The sequence below is a fragment of the Pseudoliparis swirei genome, chromosome 4, assembly GCF_029220125.1.
Source record: "Pseudoliparis swirei isolate HS2019 ecotype Mariana Trench chromosome 4, NWPU_hadal_v1, whole genome shotgun sequence".
NCBI classification, from domain to species: Eukaryota; Metazoa; Chordata; class Actinopteri; order Perciformes; family Liparidae; genus Pseudoliparis; species Pseudoliparis swirei.
Genome location: NC_079391.1, coordinates 18,395,029 through 18,412,126, shown reverse-complemented (window position 1 = coordinate 18,412,126; position 17,098 = coordinate 18,395,029). Strand labels below are relative to the sequence as shown.

Below are 17,098 nucleotides of genomic sequence, written 5' to 3'. Positions count from 1 at the left end.
GAACTTCATGCTCGTGCCCCCCCCCCCCCTGTCCTCAGTGCGACACCCCCTTATTGCGTAACCATCATGTTATTTATGGATCATCTCAGGAACACTGCAGTGCACATACGAATGTGTGTGGTTGCCTGTGTGCTTCTGGTTGAACACAGAGAGGTAGCCTTGTTTGCAGGCCTCAGATTTATGGGGCTTACTCTGGTTGAAGAATCATCCTTCTCTTCACCAGCCAGGAACACGGACAAAAGAGATGGTTTTCACGCTGCCCTCTCATTCATCCTGACCCCTCGCTCCTTCCCTCTGATGTGCTTCAATGGCCTGCTTTCATTTTCACTCTAGATCTTTGCACATCATAGCTTCACACACACTCTTTCTCTTTTCTCTCTCTCTACGTCCCACTCAACCTCCCGTCCAGAAACCGGGCGACAGCGATGTCGTTAAAAAAAGGAAGTGAAAGCTCTGAGAATTTTGCCTTTTTCGAGACGCCCCGTCGCCCAGACTCATGTAACCCTCGTCAGTGTCACGGGGAGCCTGGAGTCTGTCCCAGCATGCACTGGGCAGCGGGCGTTAATCACATGGCTAACACAGTCAAACCAACACAATGACTCGCAATTACAGTCACAGTGGTGTGTTCTGGCCGCTCTGTCTCCCCCCATTTCCCGAGCTTACAGGAAAAGGAAGAACGGCATTATACAAGCCTGTTTCCTGTCCGCTGTGTTTACATGTCTGACCCCCTTACAATAGAGTCAGCGGTCCCGGTATTGTCTCGTGTGTGGAACTATATTTGAAATCCTTTTATGGCTTATTCAGTGACATGAAATGGCATTTGTTTTGGAAATGTCCCTTCTATGTTTAGAAAACAAATCTAAAATGAAATGTGACTTCATGCATCATCATAAGCCGTCATAAATACACTATCTGGCCAAAAGTATGTGGGCACAAGTGTTTTTCATTGCTCAGGCTAGTCTGGTTATCTGAGTCTGGTGTGGATGAACTTGACTGTCCTACACAGATCCCTGACCTCAACCCCACACACCCCTTCGGGAGGAATAGGAATGCCGGCTGGGAGCCAACCACCCAAAATCAGTGTTGGATTTGACTAATGAGCAAATCTCAGCAGACACGTTCCAAAAGCCTGGAGGCGTGGAGGGTGTTTCAGAGCAGCAGGTTACTGCTGGTGGTTTTGGAATGAGAGGTTCTGCAATCACATAATGTGGGTCTCCATGTACTTGTTGCCATATAGTGAGTCTTTATGGATACATCATGAATGTGAATGAGTTAATATCCGCCATTTGCATGTTTTAGAAGATGCATTTGACAGAAGAAAAATGCATTTTCATATCTATATGTTCTTAATTTCCCTGTTTTCACCCACAACGTTTAGATTTATGTATTTATTATGAAACATTTTATATGACACATATAGTATGCTTAATGTATGTGTAAACTTGGGCAAACTGACTTAACTGGAAGATTACTGAAGAAGTAGGAATTGAGGGTTTGGGTTTTACCTTATTAATCTCAATCCAGTTTCAGTTTGCCTATTTCATTACATCTCAGTGAAGACTTTGTAGCACATCTTTAACCTCTTCCTCTTTTCTCATGCAGAGGCGGACCTGCGCATCGGAGAGGTCCAGTGGGGAGACAGTGGAGTCTACATCTGCAAAGTTATTATATCTGACGACTTAGAGGGCCAGAACGAAGCCTCCGTGGAGCTGCTGGTTCTTGGTAAGCTGCCAATACTTTCCCAGAATGCCTGTTGTGAGGGGGCTTCGTTTGGTACGGACTTGGTCACATTCGCCCCCACTCCTTCATCTCTCATAGACATCCATTAAACTGTTTACAGGATTGGTGGCGAACTGGATGAAACGGTGTGTTTTAGGTCATTGACTCTCGTGGCGTCCCACCACCTTGTTTGGCACCATATTAGAACGGCAGACTTCCTGATGCAGAACCTCCCACCAATCTTTGTATGTAATTAAATCATGGACAGACATAATGTACATTCTGCTGTTGCATAACACAGCCTTTAAGAGCGGACCTATTCATCACCGGCAGCACAATACAGACTCATTAATGAGCTGATTTACGACAGTGGCACTTCCAGGGGGGGTCGTGCTTAATATGTGACCATAGCAACTACATTCCCTCATACTGTGTGTCCACATACAATTAGGGCTGCAACAACGAATCGATAAAATCGATAAAAATCGATTATTAAAATAGTTGGCAACGAATTTCATTATCGATTCGTTGTGTCGCGCGATTATTACGGCGCTCAATAAGTCACGGAGTATAAACAAAGTTGATTTGAGCGCAGAGCCGCGCAGGAGAAACAAGAGTGTAGCAGAGGGAGAGGAGAGAAGGAACGCTGCGTTGTGAGAGCCAATCAGCGCTGAGCTGCTCCTCTGTTGATGAATCTAATTGGCTGCTGCTGCTCACGTGGCGCTGGATGCGGAAGTCATTCACGTAGTCGGAGACATTCAAGCTGTGCGCTTACGGGTGATGTCATGAACCCAGACACCAGGGCGCTACATGTCACGACGTGTGGCATTTCCACAAGAGGATAACGTAGAAAACGTGGTTATTTATTCCGTGGCGGATAGCGGAAAATATTTTTCCACGGAGAAAGGCAACGGAGATAAGCCACGACGCCACTCGCTGTGAGCGCTGCGCTGCGCGTGCAGATATTTAACGGAGCGGAGCAGCGCGTGCGCTCTGATCGGGACACGTCCCATCAAAGATGTTCTATTGCTTAGAGCACCACTTCACATGTTTTCCGCGTCTCACTGCAATCTCAACGGCAGCGGGCCAGGTGGAAAAAAACAACAATCTGAACGCGTCTCTGATATTGTTCAGGGGGCCGCATGGGGACCACTGCTCAGGAGAGGAAAGCTGTCAGTCTGTTTGTGACGGTTCATCACCATGGTGACCAGTGAACAGGTTCATCCACATGCTGACCAATGAACAGGTTCATCCACATGACCAGTGGATCTCCAGGACCTTTCCATGACTTTAAACCAAATTTCCATGATTAAACATTTTGTGAAAACTGTCTATACGTGACAAAGTGAAAAGATATAGTATTTAAACTAACAATGAGAATTCCAAAGCATACCGTATATATACCATGTAAATTAACATCTGAATAAAACAAATTTGCATTACTTTTCCAAATATTTTGGGATTTTATTTTTTTCAATTACTTTTCTAGGCCTGCTAATAGCCATTTAAAAATGCCATGACTTTTCCAGGTTTTCCATGACCGTAGGGACCCTGTTTTGAATAAAGGGTTGAAAATTAAAGTGTTTTTGTTTTTTTCTCCGATTAATCGATAAAATAATCAACAGATTAATCGATTATCAAAATAATCGTTAGTTGCAGCCCTACATACAATACATACTCTACACAGGTCTCACCATACATTACATACTCGACATGTGTCTCTACGTACAGTGTGAGGTTGTGGCTGCAGAATAGTTGTTGCTTGTATTGAGTCTTTGGCATGCCACTTAGTCCTGTGTGTGTGTGTTTGTATTTGTGTATGAAGGTGTGTGTGTGTGTGTACAATCTGAGTGTGTTAAATCAATATGCTGCATCTTTACAGTGACGGTGTACTTGTCTGCGTTCACTTACAAATGTTACCATAGCAACGGCAGAGAAGCTATGTGGCTCTTGCTGCTCCAATTCACTCTAAAGGCTGAACTTTTGTTTGGCTGGCACTCAGAGACTTGTGTGTGTGCACAAAAGACACACACACAGAAATACACACACACACACCTTGTACGAGACAATAAGCCTTTACAGTTTGCAAAGACTTGAGCACATTCTGTAAAATGTTGATCCTGGGAGGATAATATGAGATATGAATATGACAAGCTTTTCCCTGTCGCCCGTTTGCAGTCTTTAACTTGAACTGAGAGCCAACATGTTGTATTTCCCGACCTCAGTGTATCTAATATGGCATGTGAGGCACTTGTGTTTCCATAACAACAGTAGGGGCCACCACGACTGGCTTGTCGGGGTCTTTTGTCTTTTATTTTTATTTTTTAGAATAGCTTCACAGCAAAGAAGGGAGGGAAGATTTAATGACGTGGAGAAGGGACAGCAGAACACAGAGGGTGACACTCGACTGGTTGACTGAGAACTCAGTGGCCGATAAATAGAGGGAACAATTCTGCTTCCCTTTGTTCTCCTTTTTTACTTCCATTGCCCTTTCCGGAGCTCTGATGCTATTTCCTCATGAAACAAAACTTTGACAAAACATTGAAATGTGTCTAGAGCCGGACATTTACCACGTGCAAAGTGAGATTGAACCTCTCCATGCATGCTGTCTACTGAAATGGACCAATATCCCCCAAAACCTGTTTAAGCATTCAAGTATCCAATTTATAGCCCCAACCGGTACTGGACTTAAGAGGCCTGTAACAATATTTGGGATCTTAAAATAATAATCAACAATTTATCTTCTTTTTTTATCAGAAGCACAAACCATCTTGATACAGATTCCTGATGTTTGTTGTTGATTTAGAAAACATTTGGGAGAAAGATGGGGAGAATTTACAGTTTTAAATTAAACTGTTTGTGGTGGACACATTCCTGAGCCCTGTTCCAAAGCACATGAACAATAAACGGGTCAGAAGTCGCGTGTAATCGGACACAAGCTGGAGTTTTTAGTGTTGCTTTGAACAATCACGCAAACGTATGTATGGCATGATGCGGTTTCTGCATCAGCGCGTACACATGCGTGTTTGGGTGTCTTTGAGTTTACACACCCTCCCTTTACAGTTCATTCCCATAGGACTAGCTGCATATGAGTCTGCATAACCAAACCCACAATGTTTGAATGTAAATGTAGTTGGATCAGCAGCCTGCAGGCAAATTCAATGTGTGAGTGGGAACTTTACAACCGAGCTGCCTCCAGCTGCTTGAGGAGACCGAACAACAACAGATACACAGAGAAACACGGCTCCTTGAAATGCTCACAACGCAAACTCCAGCAGCGAGTTGTGATTCAGCTGCTTCTCAAGACACTTAAGAGGTTTCTTTCTGTTTTCAAATCCAGCCAAGAACCCGCTTAGCCTTCCAGAGAGATACTCAGTGAGGTATGTGCCCTGTCAGCCCGAGTGAGGCCAAGGCGCTCCAGCCTGCTCCTCGTTCCTCACGTCCTTCTTTCTCCTGCTCACACCCCGCTCCTCCTCTCTGCCACGATCAACAGTAAAACACTCGTATCTGCTATTCTGCTCCCTTCGCACTTATCTCTGGCTTTTTTCACAAAGCTTCAGCTTATGGCGTGCGCTGCTCACACACGCACCAACTATCAGAACACAGTCGTTTGTGAGGCACATTTTAAATGTCCCCTTATCTATGATGTTAATGTTTTATTCAGACTTCTGCTGACTGACCTTGTGTGAAGTCCCTTAAAGCTGTGTTAAAATAAAATAAACTAAAGGAGAAAGACAAAACACCAGCGAGATACCAGGAACAACGACTGGCAGGTGGTGATGTTTAAAAGAAAAAAAGATATTTATGTTTCCTCTTTCTTTTCCTGAAGCAAGTATTTATGCGTGGAAGTCAGTTAATCTCACTTTCCACCAAAATGACCAGATCTAAGAAGAGAATCTGAATATATAACCGTAAAGATAGAACGCCAATACATCATTATGTTCACTGTCAGAAGTCAGAAAACTTAAGTTTCTTATGTCAAATTTGATTTCCAAATGAATAAAACAATATGCAGTCAAACATTGTAAATATTCAAAAATCTGGAAAAAACCAAACGACCAATAAACAGAGTGGATCATGTCGGAAGTTGAACCCAGTTTGGAAGTTTTCGAGGACATGCCATTTAAATCAACATGGACAATCATTTTCCTTCTGTCTTTTCTTAATTTTCACTTTGATTCTATCTTTACATGAATATGATTTTGACATTATTTGAACGGAGATTACATTTTTAAAATGTTCAACATTTAATAACAAATTGTGCCATCGTCTTTACTTTGCCTCCCTTTCAAAGCATTCGGGAGCTGTAGTGAAATAACTAGTTTTGACATATTGGGAAAATCTTGTCGTTTAATGTGCGCTTCCGAGCCAAGAAATAATCTCACACACAGCCCTCTAAAGAAAAAGATGAATCATTTGGTGTTTCAATTTAAGTATTCTTTCCTGTAATCAAATCTGTGATCTCAGAATACTGAGACTGAAAATGAGCATGATGAAAACGCACATTTAGTTGTACTTTCATTAATTTTGATAAGTGGGTTTGAATATCAAATTAGACCCTTTCATTATCGAGATTATTATCGGACTTGCGCTCCGGGTCTCATCCAGGAGCCACGACTCTCCCCAAAACAGAGGAAAAGTTACAGGAACCAAATGTTTGCTGTCTCTGGACGTGAGGAATGTTCCCACCTGGGATTTCCTCAGCTCCGCATGTAACATCACTCACAGCTCTACCAGGCATGTAATCTGCATGAGAGCGACTCCTGTTCCAGTGGGTCTTGGTACCAGACCTCCGATTACCTCACAGGTTCTGATGTCTCAAGTCAGAGGATCCCTGATGGAGACTTCCTGGAACCAGCCTGTCCTCTGGCGCATGCTGCTCTTGACCTCTCTGTATCTGTGTGTCTCTCTGGGTTTGTCTTGCTTCTCCTCTGGTGCATGCTACTCCCGCAACAGCTTTCTTTGAATCGAACATTTGTATCACCATTCCCTCTCTTCTCCTCTCCTCTCCTGTTGTCACCTCTGCGCTGTCTCTCTCCAGGTTTCTCAGGTGTGCCTGAAGATCTGCTGCCAGACTTTGACTTGAAGATTATGCCAGGTAGGGGCATAACGTGTTCTCCCCCTCACCTGGTTCCTTCCATTCATGCTAACCCCACTAACTGCTCTTACCCAGGGGTGTAGACACCATTTAGCTGGTGCTGGATTTTTTTGGATGGCTTTTTGCACACAATTTATGGAATGTAGAAGAAGACTGGCCTCTGACTTTCGGCACGAGACTTGATCTGATAAGATAGCGGCGGATACAACTGTTCCGCCGTGATAAATGGTTCCTGTTGCCCCTCTCACATCAGTAAATAACAGGTGTTTGTTACTAAGCTAGAATGAGGCTTTGACCAAACTCAGGGCCGTTCTTGACCCAGCGGTCAGATCCACACCCGTCGGATAATGATCCGCCCGTCGCTCCCACCACGATGAGCTGTGCTGGAAAACAGCTATTATGGTCATTATAGTTATTTATGGGTGTGGTTAGGGTGTCATCCTACATCATTTGGACATTACCCAGTAAAAAAGAAGAAAAAACCACAATGATCAAGAGGGAGGGAGGTTTGTTTATGTCACGTCAAATTCCTGTAATAAACATTTGATTATCACAGAGTTTGTGGGGAGACTGTATGAATAGATGGATTGTGTGCAAGTAACTCCAAAAGTAACACGGTAGAGTCCCTCAGCAAGAGTGGTGAACGCAAGCTTATCACGGTGTTGCATGAGAATGTGCTGTTGTCCACATCAACTCCCACGGCACTGAGATGTCTCATATGTGTTATCCACAGTCCTGGTGTGTGTGTGTGTGGGGGTGTTTGTGTGTGTGAGTGTGTGTGTGTGTCTGTGGGGGGGTTGCAAATGAAATCACATTACAAGCTTATTTGTTGTCACAGCCAAATCTCCAGTGTCTTCCAGAGATTAACCGTGCCTTTCCTTCCTGTTGCAAAGTTTCCTGCGTGTGTGTGTGTGCGTGTGCGTGTGTGTGTGTGTGTGTGTGCATGTTTTTGATAGAGACAATGTCGTCCTTGGTTTTACATTGTTAAAGATTTACTTATCTGCCCTTTCCTTCCCTTTGCTTTGTCCCTATAGAGAGACACTTGTAGTTTATCTCTTGGACTCACTTCAGCGCTCTAATACTCAAACACTGTGTGTAAAATTCATCTTATTTTAGGTGGTAACTGCTATTCTGGTTACGGTAGACTTTCTTCTGATTTGTTCCTGAAAAACAAGAAAGTAAATAAAAACTTCCAATATTGAGAGACATTTTACAACGATGCAGCCTCTGTCCCTTAAGACGTGCCGTCGATCTACAGGAAGGATTCCTTCCTGTGTTGGGCCGGTTGGTTTTCGGTTGTTCTCATTGGGATTTGTCTATATATACCTCAAGCAAAACAACAATAAAAGTCTATTAGGATATTGAACAATTGTAGTTTGCTTTTTGGCATTTTCTTTTAACCAATATAAAGATGAGGATTCAAATAGTAAACAGAGTGAAGTTGGGTTCAGCGAAGTGTAAACATGGACGCTGTACTGACGGAAAGCAGTAAATAAACTGCTAATGTCCAGACTGGAATGAAAAGTGAACTCCACAGGTTGTACCCCGCTCACCGGTCATGGGAAGTGCACAGTGACCTGATCGGACTGTTCCTGTGTCGCCGTGTGTTGTGTCTCTGCAGAGTGGCTGTTTGTGGCGGCCGTGGCGCTGGGCAGCGTCTTGTTCCTGCTGTTGTTTGGGGTGTGTTGGTGTCAGTGCTGTCCTCACTCCTGCTGCTGCTACGTCAGCTGCTGGTGCTGCCCTGACACTTGCTGCTGCCCTCGACACCGTGAGTATAAACACACACACACACACAGAGGTGCATTGGTGTTTTTCTGAGTCTGAATGGCATCCTCTGTCGCTTTTGTAGTGTACGAGGCAGGTAAAGGTTTAAAGGCGGTGACCTCCACTCCTGCCTACCCTCCATACTTTGTCACTGGTGTCCCGACAATGATCCCCATCGCTCCCCCTTCTCTGGTGGACAAGATGTCCTCCGGCCCCCCTTCAGATGGAAGCATACTCACAGCAGGTGAGGTCTTAGCTTTATTAGCCAGTTATCCGGGTTTTTTTTTAACATTATCATTGTTTGTTTGTTCTTGAATCCCAGTGAAATCATCCCCAGAGTTTATTTTTAACTTGGAAATACTTGCTGGCCGTTGAGTATTCTACAAGATAAACTTCATTTGAAAGCGCTGCCTTTGTGTCAGACGTTTAAGTACTGCATTTAAATGTTCTGAGGAATGTCACTGTTTCTTTCAGTTTCTGGTTTTATTTTTCTACATGTGAATTTGTTATGTGGATGTTGTTTTTCTCGTGTGATTGTGCGTTAATTGTTTTATTCTGCAATTTTGTCCAGAAGCAATCGTAATAGGGAAATAGGTCCTCAATCCACAACAAACACACACACACACACACACACACACATAAAGACAAACAGAAGTGCATCCATGCTGATGGGTCAAGTGTGTATCTCCAGTGCCGATGCATGCTGTAGGGGTTCCCTACCGCATGCCTTCGCCTCAGGATCAGGACTCTCTCAGGGTGCTTCAGTATGTCGAGAAACAACTGGCTCACTTCAACCCTGCCAGGTCCACCAGCCACCAGTGTAAGCTACATCAACCCATCCTGTGGATTTGCTGTCAGCATCTTCTGCCGCATGTTGATGCACTCAACAGAAAATGCATGCTGCACTCTCTAAGCCGCCCCTTTCGTCCCCTTGAGCTTGTCTTGTCATGTCTCTCTGCACAAGCATTCTTCGTTCTGGGTTTCTTGTCGTTGAGATGTGCTCAGTAGCAGGTGTGCATGGCTACTTACCTGAAAGAATAGGTTTTCAGAATCCTCGCTCGACTTTCTTCCTCTGCCATGTCTTTGTTTGTATTCGTTTCTCTCACTTTCTTTGCTCCCTTCAAGAGGGATTTTCGGTTTATTTGTCCGTTCAGTTGTTCTTCAACTAACCATGCCCCTCATTCGTGCCTGTCCAGCATGTAGCCTGTCCGAGCTGAGCTCCCTCCACGAGGGAGAAACCGGCTTCCGCCAAACATACCGGAAGGTCCAGAAGAAAGCTCTGCCCGCCATCCCGGACCAAGACCCTCAGCCTGAGCCGCAGCGCTACCGCGACAAATCCCCCTCACACCAACGATATGGCGATGCCCCCGACTCGGAGCCCCGCCGCTTCCAGGACGAGAAGCTTCCTCCGCGGCGGTACAGCGACGACCCTCCGTCCGCCTCGCAGGCGCGCAAGTCTGGCCGAAATCAACGGCAACAGAATCACAGCGATGAGGACAACCACAAAAGGTAGAGATAAGAATGCAGACACAGGTGTCTCCTCCAATACCCACACACATGTTGACCTTCTCTTGCATCCTTTTCCCTCTCCCCCTGTTGGTCCGCTCTCGGCTTCGGGTTGCGTGTCGCAGGTGGAATCCTCGTTCAGAGCATCTGCATAGAAAGAGTTACCGTGCCGCCGGAGGAACCTGCTCCCTGGATGAGCTGGAGGAGTTTGCTGCCTCCTACAAGCAGAGTGGAGGCAGAGCGGAGGGGAAAAGGGAAGAGGAGAGGGGAGAGTATGAGATGGAGCTCCGGGAGTTCAGTCGATATCCCTCCCACCGTAATGGCCCATCTCAGCATTATCACACCGATGAGAACGAGCTCGGAGACGACAGCGACCATGAAGATCGTCCCAGGCGGAACAAGAAAAGCGGACATAGCATAAGCCCACTTCAGTCTCCCCAAAAAAGGAGGGGCACTTGGGACAGCGAGCGCCCCGCTCCCCCTCCCCTCAGAGTCAGTCCACCATCAGCCTCTTCTCAAGAGAAGGACTACGATGGCACGATCCTGAACAACCTGCTGGACCGCAAGGCTCAGTTGCGAGGGGTCAGCCAAGGGAAGAGCGGGGCCCGGGGCGAGGAGGACTCGGACACGCCCTCCAAGGGTAGCTCGAAGAAGAGCAGCGGGGAATCTAGTCGCCACTGCAGCCGCTCGCCCAGCAACAGGCCCGAGGCAGATTCGCAGCCTCCTTACTCCGACACAGAGCGAAGCAGAACTGACGGGCCGTCTCCGCGGCTCAGAGAGGAGCCCAGAGACAAGACCCGCAAAGTGGTGAGTTGCATTTCAGCCTCTGAATTATTGGTTGGCTGGTAATGCTGATTTGATTTGCAGATCGATCAGCAGCAATGACTGGAGCTCACGGAACATCTTTTCTTTTGTAAAATGAGTTCTTGGTGTGTAAATGATGGGAATGTTAGCACTGAGCTAACGGCAAATTGTTAACACTGAATGTGTATTTTCCTGCTTTTAAGGGAGTTTTAGTGCATTTCCACCAAAGGAACTTTTCCCGAGGCCCAAGAACCTTTTGGAAAACTCAAAAAACAAACCACCATTTTGTCGAGAGGAACCATGGCAATTTAAAATAGTTTATCTCTGAGCGTGTTAAACTCATGTCGTCATGTTGTCTTCCCCACACGGGGTCCCAGCTCTGGGAAACTCTTAAGTTGCAGTATAAGAGGTTTTGAAGGCCTACATTAAGTGTTGTTGTTGTACCTTTGACAGGTCAGGTTCAGACCCTACTACAGTGAAAACTAGGTAGAATACTCTGTTCTGTATCCAACTACTCTCAATAACAATCTTAACTGGTTGTCTCCTCCCTGACACACCTGGGCCAAAAAGGTTTTCAACATCAAACACTCATCTGTACAAGATCAATGAATTGACCCGAGCCGTCTTTCAGGGGTTTCAATCCAATCTTCAGAAAAACCAGTTGAAATGCAGTTTGTCCCAGGTTCATCATAATAACCCTGTGTGGCTAATGTTTACTACCTCCTAACGCTCTCATTCTACTGAAAACAACGTGTTCATATTGCCGTGGGAACTCTCTGCTGTGATGATCCATTTATTTTTGTTTCCTCTCACCAGAGCACTCTCCTCAGCCGGGACTCCCTCATCGTCTGACGCACTGAGAGACTCACAAACTGAGCACTCTACAGGAGCTGCATGTCAGCTGATCATATTTGAGAAATACTCCTCTTGCAAATACATGCAATTGAAAGTGCAGGATGCTGAATCAGCACCGAAGGATGAAGAAACAGAGGAACTTTTACTATTCAGACTGACACCGGGGTTTCTGCCTCTGACGTCGCCGAAGGATGAAGTCATCACTGTTCGGCTTCTGTCACCGGCTGCCTCATAAGTACTGTGTGTATATAGATACATATATCTCTCAGCCGGACTAACACAAAACTAGTGAGTGCTGGGTGCAGGCTATGACCTGCTCATCTCCTCCCGTCACTTTAGAAAAGACTGGTTTACTCTTCCAGCACAATGAGTGCATTCATTTCCACTTGATGAGATATCGGGTTTAAATAAGCGCAGTTGCAGAAGAGGAGGTACATGACAACAGCATTATTGTAGAGCACATACTGTAGCTTCAGCTGAAAGACAATACACACTGTCATTCAGTAGCACATTCAGGGACTAGAGCACCTCATGCAGCAGCTCTTGCGATGTGATTTTAATGTTAACTAAAGCTGGTAGTACTAACCAACACTGCAGATGTGGATATGATGTTCATCTACAGAGAGGATGGACAAAGTCCTGAAAATACACCATGGAAAAGGACAGAGCTTAAAGCTGCATTCAGCGAAAGCCGGGCCAGCCATGTCAACACGACTTCCTGAGTTAATGATGGAGTTACAACATCGGTCGGTCGAGTGTTGGAGTTTCCCCGTTGTCCGATGCTCTTTCCAATTGAATGGGCTGCAAGCATTCCTCAATTATTGACTCAAACATAGTTTGCCCTTTTCATGTGATCTGCTACTTCAGGACACCTTTAGAACAAATATTACTGGCACCACGACAGAGAATGAGAATATTGAGCTAAAATCTCCCGCTAAAATTCAGCACAACAATTCAGTGTAACTGAGAGATGTTGAAACATTCATAAGGTTTTATTTGTTTTTACAAATGTGTTTACAGCTTCTTCTGCTGCCCCCATGTGGCCAACATGTCTATTACAGTTTTTTTCGATTGCTAAATGACAGCGGGCACAACTGGAGTCACATGTGCAAAACTCTAACTACAGTCTGCACTCCCAACAGTCACCTGAGCTAAACACCTCACATCACCTGCAAAACTCATAACAAGCAACACAACTCTTAACACATGGCTCAAAACACACTCAGTGCAGCCAAACACTGCACAGCCCTCACTGAGGTAACACACTGAGGTAACACACTGAGGTAACACACACTGTCACACTGAGGTAACACACACTGTCACTCAGAACACACTGAGGTAACACACACTGTCACTCAGAACACACTGAGGTAACACACACTGTCACACTGAGGTAACACACACTGTCACTCAGAACACACTGAGGTAACACACACTGTCACTCAGAACACACTGAGGTAACCAGAACACACTGAGGTAACACACACTGTCACACTGAGGTAACACACACTGTCACTCAGAACACACTGAGAGTAAAAACACGAGCATCAAACACCAATACAGAAAATACAAACTTTTCATCTTTACAGTTTGAACAATTTCAGTGACTTCAAACAAAGTAATATTTTCTTCAAAGAAAAGAGTGACATTCTTTCACATGATTTATTAAATTTTTTAGAACATAACAATTCTTTAAGGTAAATGAAAATTAGCAGTTTGCTTCAATAGTCTGTAGTAATTTATGGAATTACAGTAATGAGAAAAAAAAGGTAGAAACTAAAAGTACATAATTCAAACAAATAATTGAGGGGCTAATCCTGCCTCTAGCATCAGGCCACATGTTGTCATCAACATCACATCTCATGTTCTCTCTTGCCACCTGGGGAAGAACCTTCTGGAGGGCCTGATCCATCCCTGGCAGTCCTCTGGACTCGTGTCCTCACATCCGGCACGCATGGCTTCCAAAAGAGACATTTGGTCATGTGGGTGGTGACCAAACACTTGGTTCACGACATTACATGACATGGTCTATAAGTGGAGCCCTTATTTCATCTGGAATAACAGCTCTTTGTCTTCTCTCCCTGCCACCCTTCTCCCTCCACGAACCCGTCTTCCTTGTTCCATTTCCAAAATGAGTCTTTCTGAGCTCTACCTATATATACTGTAATATATATATATATGTGTGTGTGTGTGTGTGTTCACTAACAAGTCTAAAACAAGACACCTGCTTAGCCTTTCAGCTGAAATTGCAATCAGCAGTGTTTGAAAGGCACAAGGCTGAACTCTATTCCGTTTTGAATGTGTGGTTCACAGTTTGGACAGCAGTGTGTTAGCATGTGAACAAAGTGCTGTAGATCCTCAGTGTTGTGCAGGTTGTGGTTAAAGTCATGGGATAAGTGTTAGAGTTTTGAAAACTGTTCAAGCAATGAAAAACAAACTAGAGTTTGGTCCACATGAACTGCTGCTGTGCAGACTGTAGTTAGAGTTTTGCACATGTGACTCCAGTTGTGCCCACTGTCGCTTAGCTAACGAAAAAAACTGTAATGGAGCGGGAGCATTCAGGGGAATATGGAATATATTATGTATCCGTGTGTTTTCTTTAGTGTATAAATCACCTGAACATAAGAATCATTGTTTTCGTACCTTATAATGAGCTGCTGATAGCCACACGGAGCCAGACGCCGGGTTTCTCCAGTGGCTCAGAACATACAAGCCAAGCATTGGCTGGAGACCGGCCCATCGTTTCTTGTGTGGGCCACCGAAGTTCTTCTCACACACTTGGCACTCGGGAGAAGTTTCAGTTGGTTGCAGTCTGCAACGGCGCCAGATCCTACAAAGGGCACCTTTAGGTGCCTGAGTCAGTTTGAGTCCCCAAACAGTCGAACATGACAACATGCAGCGTGTCCCCGACGGTGTCGTGAGGACTAACGCGGCTCACTGGCCCAAGACGACCCACATGGTGCAGCGGCGTTGCTTCAATATGAAGTTCCTTATTCACGAAGCAGGACATTGTCTTGTCTGTTTGTCTTCTATTAAACCTGAGGGACTAAAACCTGATATAAGGTTGTATGTTTTTTGAAAACCATTAAGATATTGAACTGCCAACATTTTTACTACAGTATGAAGACATTTTTATATGTGAACTGGACCTATATATATATGTGTGTGTGTGTGTGTGTGTGTGTGTGTGTGTAATACGATCACTGCAACTTGTAAACTGTTTGTTTAGGCTTTCCAGTGAACGGTGTACCTAATAACTCATTCTGCCTTTTCTTATCAGCGCTGAGTCAACAGCTAAACCAACACCTCCGTATGTTATCAACACACACACACACACCTTCTGAATTATTACGTCTTTTGTTCTAACATTACACGAAACAGTGTTTAATTATTCCTGCCATCATGTTATTGTTGTTTTTTTTAGAAAAGTCTACCATCAGTGTTTAAGTTTTCTTCCACTATGTTTTCTGCTGTCTGGTACTGACAACAGTGTGTGCGTGTGTGTGTGTGTGTGTGTGTAGGTGTGTGTGTGTGTGTGTGAGAGAGGGAGCGATGACTCTTTACTTTTCTGTAGAGGAGACAATGTGTACTTGAGTGTGACTCATGTCTTTGTTCATTGTTGTAATCACAGACTTGTCTTTTACGCAGTTGTTTTGTCATCAACATAAATATTATGTGACGACACTTTCCCCCGTAACATTTATTTATCGTCTCCATTGGTTGTCTCATCTGATCGTGCAGGCAGTGCACTTATTCATCTACACACTATGCGTACTTTAGCAAAGTCTGATTCTGATAGTTACTGGGTATTAAGCCTTTTCTTCTCATACTTTGTACTTCTGAATCATAATTACAGTTTATTTTGTTAATAAAGAATTGACATCCATAATATATTGTTTTTTAATGGAACTACTCACAATATGTAAAGTATTAAAAATCAGTTCCACCTTCAACAGCAACAATCGAATGCGGCTTACGTTGGAAGGAATGCAGTATTTTTCTACATAATGAGCACTTTATCTTTTCATCATGCCTTGAAAATCTACAGGTTGTTTATTTTTGTTCGATAAAGAAACATCTAAATTCCAAAGAGGACAAATGGGAGATGACATGTCGCTCACATGTTTGGAAAGAACTCATCGCTTCTCCTCCTCAAGCCAAAGATGTGAGTGCTTCTTCAACCACGACTGGGACGGTTAGAGGGCACTAAAACACTGCTTGAGCAATTCATTTTATTACATTCATAAAAAAACGATGTTATGGGTTTTGTGTGTGAGAGAGATGTGTGTTCACCTCCGTGATCACTCACTCGGAGGTATGTCTGGAATGTAGTGGAGCAGCTGTCCAGAGGCATCAGCAGGTTCATGACATCACCGGGCTCCAGGCAACGCTGTGTTTGTCTTTCTGAACACGCCGGGTAAGTGCAGACAGGGGAACATGTTACAGACAGTCGGGGGTTCATCAAATCAGATCAAACCAAACGCGCACACCTAATAAAACTGATTATTTGAGTTTTAAAGTTGAATAAATAACACAAAGTGATGTTCACTTTACAGACGGTTGAATAGAGTGGTGGGAATAGTCCTCAGATTATTTACTTGATTATGAGTAGCAATGTCCAACTGTACATACCACAGTTGTGAGGATACAAATGTTAGAAATGTAATTTATTATTATGTATAAGCATAAAAGTATTCTTCAAGTAGCAACTGTTAAAGTGCAAACTATTCAGTCAAAAGTGCAATATTCGCCTCAAATGTTAAAATTTGTAGAAAATGGAAATACTCAAGTAGAGTATTTAAGTAAATGTACTTTGTTACTTTCCATCCCTGTTTTCATCAGTGTAGCCACTTCTTATATCCCACTTATTCATAAATAAACATGTGCAACATAGAAATATGTAGTGTTATTGAATGTAATACATTTGCATGTGTATTAAAATAAGCTTTACAGTCATGTTCATCATTTGAATGTCTTTAACAGACCTGACGGGGCTCCAGGCTCAGCGGCTGCTGTGCATGAGGACTTAGTGCCGCGGGTCATGCAATGTTGATGTATTTGTATGAGTTTGAAGTCAAAGTGATTACAAATTAACATTCTGCATTATGAAATGAAATGCATAACAATGATGCAACGCAGCAGAGGGGGCGAGGAGGAAACTCAGACCGGATCTTTGGCAGGAATTTCTCGAACAGACTCCAGAAGCTGCAGGTGCAGAGTGGTGCTCTGAGGGAGCAATGTTGACCATGTGAAGCACTTCAGAACTCACGGTCCAGTCATGTGAAGAGGCTCTCCGGCTTTTATGAGGGAGGACGCCTTTCCTTCGGGAATACACAGCCTGGTTTCGATCGT

General features: G+C 44.3%; 1 protein-coding gene across 5 annotated transcripts in view; it reads left to right on the top strand.

Moving 5' to 3' along the window:
• LOC130193165 (immunoglobulin-like domain-containing receptor 2) overlaps positions 1 to 15,635 on the top strand; it is a 21,050-nt gene extending 5,415 nt beyond the window's left edge. The window contains exons 3-11 of one of the 5 annotated variants that reach the window (XM_056413567.1): positions 1,603 to 1,722; positions 8,439 to 8,585; positions 8,667 to 8,825; positions 9,273 to 9,401; positions 9,778 to 10,090; positions 10,213 to 10,894; positions 11,708 to 13,003; positions 13,053 to 13,203; positions 13,246 to 13,262. In XM_056413567.1, the coding sequence (XP_056269542.1) occupies positions 1,603 to 1,722; positions 8,439 to 8,585; positions 8,667 to 8,825; positions 9,273 to 9,401; positions 9,778 to 10,090; positions 10,213 to 10,894; positions 11,708 to 11,743 (1,586 nt within the window). In that variant the 3' untranslated portion in view covers positions 11,744 to 13,003; positions 13,053 to 13,203; positions 13,246 to 13,262. The other 4 variants (XM_056413568.1, XM_056413566.1, XM_056413565.1 and 1 more) reach the window with 4 other exon arrangements.
• Positions 15,636 to 17,098: the final 1,463 nt, after the last annotated feature.